Source organism: Leptonychotes weddellii, chromosome 4, assembly GCF_054177405.1.
Source record: "Leptonychotes weddellii isolate Sample4059 chromosome 4, ASM5417740v2, whole genome shotgun sequence".
In the NCBI taxonomy this organism is placed as follows: Eukaryota; Metazoa; Chordata; class Mammalia; order Carnivora; family Phocidae; genus Leptonychotes; species Leptonychotes weddellii.
The window spans coordinates 23,433,519-23,439,518 of record NC_138372.1 but is presented as its reverse complement, the minus strand read 5'-3'; the positions used below and the strand labels follow the sequence as shown (position 1 = coordinate 23,439,518).

Sequence of the window (6,000 nt, the reverse complement as noted above, 5' to 3'; positions counted from 1 at the left end):
GTTTGTAGGTGTTCAGAATGGTTTGATCCCTATCCAGCTGAATTCCTGAGAGGAGACGAAATCCAGGTCTCCTACTCCTCCGCCATCTTGCTCCGCCCCCAATAATACGAATATTTTAATCATTTTAATATTAATATTTGCAGTTGTGGCACTTTGTTAAAAATTTTATCTATTCCCACCATAGTGTCTCCATTTGGGACAAACCCAGGAGCTCTTCGTTAGGAAAGCTAATGATTCTGCCCTTTAGGGTTCATTTCTGCCTGTAGTGCCCAACCTCTCCCTTTGAAGCTTCTTCTGGTAAACAGGCTCTGAGATTTTTCTCAGTTTGAAAGCAGTCCAGGTGCTCTCACTTAAGTGTCTCTTTTTTCTAAAAAGCCCAGCTCCTTCTGCGTGAGACAATTCCTATAAGAGAATCCCTCAGGGATGCCTGGGTGGCTCAGTCGTTGGGCGTCTGCCTTCGGCTCAGGTCATGATCCCAGGGTCCTGGGATCAAGCCCCGCATCGGGCTCCCTGTTCGGCGGGAAGCCTGCTTCTCCCTCTCCCACTCCCCCTGCTTGTGTTTCCTCTCCCACTGTGTCTCTCTGTCAAATAAATAAAATCTTTTAAAAAAAAAAATAAAAAGGGGGCGCCTGGGTGGCTCAGTCGTTAAACGTCTGCCTTCAGCTCAGGTCATGATCCCAGGGTCCTGGGATCGAGCCCCACATCGGGCTCCCTGCTCCGCGGGAAGCCTGCTCTCCCTCTCCCACTCCCCCTGCTTGTGTTCCCCCTCTCGCTGTGTCTCTCTCTGTCAAATAATAAATAAAATCTTCAAAAGAGAGAGAGACTCTCCCTCAGGCTGCTCCTGGCTTCTGACGTGCGGCCACTCTCTCCTGGTTCCTCACCATCGCGGGGTCCATGGCTTCCCCCTGAGGCTTCTCATTAGAGGCCCAGCCCATCCATTCAGTCAGCTCCCTGGGCAATAACTCCCCTCTTTTCTACTAAGGCCTTTATTTGCCAAATCACCCAAACCCCCTGCTGCTGACAGGGCCACATGTCTCTTTGGCTGACCAGCCTACCCGCTCCCACAATAGCTGCTTGGTTTTTTTGACACACCCAGTGACCCTGATGATTTCCCAGTGAAACCTGCCCAGTTCCTCCCACTGAGGCCTCCATCAGTGAGACAGTGATTGGAAATACTCAGCACAGGCACCGTCCCAGATGGAGGTCTTCTGAAATGTCAGCTTCGTGATCGTTGTTATTTATATATTGTTATTACATGTAATGAATGCATCCACTTCCATGGAGCATTCGTTTGATCTCAACTCCCACTGAGAATTTCCACTGTCAGAACGCTCTGTCTACCCCACTGCCAATTTCCTGTGTAGGAAGAGCCCGACTCTGGCCACAACAGCTGTTCTTTTTCCTGTGGATCCGATTAATCGGAGTCTGTGCTCTGTACACGTGCTCAGCAAACCCCGAGGCGACCTCTCCCTGTCAGTCTCTGGTCCTTCCATTAAGGCATCTCCTTTTTGAGTTGGGCTCACCCATTCTCAGGGAAGCAGCTTTCTTTCTCTTTGGAGAGGCTTCCTTATCTTACAGTCACACACATTCCTTTTTTCATCCAGCGATTCCCTCTGGAAAGTTTCTCTCCCAGCCACAGACTTGGCTTACTCCCACCAAGTTCCTCCATCTTGAAAGGTTGTAGTTTCTCAGAGTCAGAAAGACCCCACTCAACTCCTCCCCTGACTGCTTTCTGTATTTGTGATCTAGAACATGGTTGTCATGGTTAAACGAGACAATCCACATGAAAGAACTGGGGTCAATCCCCAGCCCCAAGCAGGTGCTCAGCAAATAAAGCTTCAGTCTAGCCTTGTCTTCCTTGAGACTCCTTTGCCCATGGAGACAGTAACAACAGATAACATTCATTGAGCTCTTACTGTGTGTCAGGACTATGCAAAGAACTATGCATATATTAGCCCACTTAATCCTCACAATAACGGTTTTCTATATAAGAAACCTGAGGCATAGAAAAGTTTAATGTCTAGCCCAAAGCCAACAACTGGTAAATGACAAGGGTCCATCTGAGTCCAAGTCTTGGTGCTTCACACTATGTGAACTCTCTGCTGCTCCTATACTCCGGTTGAGGAGAAAATGTCCAGAGAGAATAAAGTGACCTTCTCTCCTGATCTTTTCCAGCCTATGAACTTCAAGAGTGCCCGGACCCAGAGCCCTTTGCCAATGGCATCGTGAGGGGAGCTGGCTACAATGTTGGACAATCAGTGACCTTCGAGTGCCTCCCAGGGTATCAACTGATTGGCCACCCCGTCCTCACATGTCAGCATGGCACCAACCGGAACTGGGACCACCCCCTGCCCAGGTGTGAAGGTATGTCCCTCCCTCATCCCTGGTGATTCTTCCTAAGGAGACTGATTCAGAGTACTCCCATGCTCCATGGAATCACCCATACTGGGGAGTCCAGGCAAACCCTGTCCATCCTGTTTTCATATGGAAGGGACCCAGCCTATCCAGGGAAAGAGTCTTGGGGACAGACCTCTGGGCCAAGCTTGGGAGGACCTGGAAGAAATGTAGGCCACACCCAAGGGAATACCTACTCAGCCCTTGGGAAGATCCAACCCCATCAGAAGGGAAGACTGTAATCTTTATCTCTTTCCTGAGATCTACACCTGTATATCCAATTCCTTACTAAAGAGCTTCACTTACCAGAGGCATCTAAATCCTAATATATTCAAAATTGAAGTCATCATCTTTCTGTCATTCAACGGAAGTCCTCATTAGTGAAGGGCACCTCTAGTCACCTGGTTACTCAGCCTTTATTTAGCACCTCCCTCTCACCTAACTGACTTAATTCCCTGAGTCTTGATAATTCTACATCCTGATTACCTTCCAAATGCATCCACGTCTCTCTATGCACTGCCTCTGCTTTTATCCCACCACCACTTGGATGAGGCTCCTCACTGGTCTCCCAGTCTTTGGTCTTGCACTACTCAAACCATTTTTCACAGCATAGCCAGTGTGAGCCTTCCAAACCATCAACACACTCCAGACTCTGCCCTGCTCAGAAGCCAACAGGGCATCCCCATCTCTCTTGGGGTAGATTCCAAACCCCTTTGTGTAGTGCACCATATCCCTCTGGGCCTGGTCCCTGCATACCTCCCAGTATTCTCCACTCTCAACAGATTTTATGTCCAGCGAAGCTGAAGTGCTTTGGTGGTCCCAGTGCGCCATGTTCTCTTGCCTCTGGTTCTTAGCATATGCTGTCCCTCCCACATGGAACATCGCTCTTCTCTCTTGCCTTGTCTACTTAGCTTTGTCTAAATGGGAACAATACCAAGAATCCTTCCCTACCTTCACAAGACTGGGTGAGGGGTGCCCCCTGTTGCTCCTGCGGCATTCCATGTTGATGTGTCCCCCCCGGGCTGGCATCTACAGAGATCGGTTTACTTAGCTATATCCCAGTGGGCTGTGAGTGCTACAGAACAAAACCACGTGCCTTGGTATCTTTGCTCCCCTTGGTCTCCCCAGGCTGTGCCTGACCCTGACACTGAGTGGATGTGCAGTGTGTGTAGGAGGGATGGTATGTCCATGCATACCCCTTTCAGGACACATATGCGTTCACAGGAACCCTATCTTCTGCCTGGAGGCGTTGGGATTCTTTCTCTTCACTCTGGTCTGCCCGCATTCAGACGTCTGCTTGTTGCCCCGTGCCAGCCAAATACACTCATTATTCTGGACCAGGATTTGTAGGTTTGCCCTTTTTTTCTCCTCCCTGATGACTCAATTGGAACATTATGGAAACTTCAAGGCCTCTCCATCCCCCTACCCAAAGCCTAGATGAGAGTGAGCCTAAAATTGGGTGTCACTTTTGGGGGACAGGAAAATACGGAGAGAGGATCATATCTAGGCAGCATATGTCTTCTTTGTGAGCTAAGTGCCAGGTTGGACATTTTACATCCATCAGTTCACCTAACGGCTGCCACAGTCCTACAAGGTGGATGCTCTTAGTTCCATTTTACAGGTGAAGAAAGAGTAAACTACTGTCTAAGGTCATCTAGTTAATAAATGGTTTAGCCATGATTTGAACCCAACCTTAGCTTCACCACAAGAATCCTTATCTCTTAGGTCAAGACCAAAAGTACCAGTCTGGGCACCTGAGTGGCTCAGTCAGTGAAGTGTCTGCCTTCAGCTCAGGTCATGATCCCAGGGTCCTGGGATCGAGTCCCACATCGGGCTCCCTGCTCAGTTGGGAGTCTGCTTCTCCCTCTCCCTCTCCCCCCACCTGCTCGTGCTCTCTTTCTCGTGCTCTTGTTCTCTCTCAAATAAATAATTTTTTAAAAAATATCTTAAGAAAAAAAGAAAGTTTAAAAAAAAAGTACCACTGTAAGAATCTTAGAGCAAATAAGAAGAGAGAAAGAGATAGTTCCCTATTTTCTTAGCTCATTTCAGCAAGAGTACTACAGCTGATCCTGACATCTGTCCTCCATTCCATTCCTAGGAAAGGAGAGAGGAGTGCTTTAGTGTGTCCTTCTTTCTGGGCAGGTCTTATCCACAGGAAGAAGAGGGGGGCCAGGGACTGAGGCTGGCCCACAGAGGCACCTGCACTGAAGATCAGAGGCTGATGGGGAGTGATGTGCTGGGACTGGTGGGGGAAACCATGCAGTCATCCTCAGCCCCATCAGCTCTCCCCATCCCGCCTGCCCTCCTTGAGCAGAATAATTTGTACTGGGTGCTGGCACTTCATAAGGGAGTCATAAGGGAATTTTCAGGTGGGGGGTGATCTCCCACACTCATCTGTGTTTGTGTCCCCTCCCTGGCAGTCCCCTGTGGTGGGAACATCACCTCTTCCAATGGTACTGTGTACTCCCCTGGCTTCCCCAGTCCATACTCCAGCTCCCAGGACTGTGTCTGGCTGATCACCGTGCCCATTGGTCATGGCATCCGGCTCAACATCAGCCTGCTGCAGACAGAGCCCTCCGGAGACTTCATCACCATCTGGTAGGGCCAGCTGCCATGTCGACAGCCAATTAGAAAGGGGCATTAGCTGGGCTTTAAACAGCTTTTTGTTCAGGAAACCAAGAGCTGAATGGTTTTCAATGGTGGTCAGCTTCCTGGCTTTCAAATAAACATAGTAAATGAGGGCTCAGTTTCAGTTATCCTCTGTGACTCCTTGAAGGGAGAGGAATGGGAGGACAGTGGTTTCCAATGCGGAGTGCTCCTAGGGGTCAGAGTACCAATGGGTGGGTGTGTGAATAGGAATGGTCGTAGATACACAGACTTTTCTCATTTTTTCCAGAGTCCAAACCAAAATTCTACATTTACCTAGGATAAGATACCCAGTTTTGGGGTGGAATTCCGTGAAGTCCCACTGGTCATCTCATGCTAAACCAGTATTGTCCAACACAACGTTGTGCAGTAATGGAAACATTCTATATCTGTGCTGGCCAGTACAGTAGCCAGCGGCTACAGGTGGCCATTGAGTACTTAAATGTGACTAGAGTGACTGAGGAACTGATTTTTAAACTTTATTTAATTTTAATTAATTTAAATATAAAGAGCCACATGGGGCCTAGTGGTTACCAAATTGACAGTTCCACTCTGAGTGATAGAGTTAGAATATCTTGAAGTGACTTTAAAATGGGAGTATGAGTTATGAGCCAATAAGTGTAGTCTCCTGGATAGTTCTTCCCAAACCACTGGACCTTTGGACAAATATATAATTTAAGGATTCTTTTGTTTAGGGGTTACTGCCATTCTGGGAATCAGCAGGGGATAGTGAGAGTCTCTTCCCAAAATTCCCAGGGCTGGATAACTGTAATCAGACTACCCTGGGTTAATTCCCAGTTTCCTTTCCAGGCAACAATTAAGAACAGATAGGAGGGACTAGATACGTTTCCAGGGAAGAAATCCTTTGCCTAGAAAGGCAACATGGGTGTGTCTCTGCTTGGAGACAAGGAAGTGGGGCTGGCATGGATAGCAGCATGAGCTCTTCCTCAGCCCCATCCT

The 6,000-nt window shown here is 48.4% G+C and overlaps 1 protein-coding gene across 1 annotated transcript in view; it reads left to right on the top strand.

Moving 5' to 3' along the window:
• The window catches only part of CSMD2 (CUB and Sushi multiple domains 2), a 204,497-nt gene that overhangs the window by 113,064 nt on the left and 85,433 nt on the right, over positions 1-6,000 (top strand). Inside the window, exons 27-28 of the mRNA XM_081816844.1 lie at positions 2,176-2,364; positions 4,815-4,992. Coding sequence (XP_081672970.1) covers positions 2,176-2,364; positions 4,815-4,992 — 367 coding nt within the window. The remainder of the gene's footprint in view (positions 1-2,175; positions 2,365-4,814; positions 4,993-6,000) is intronic.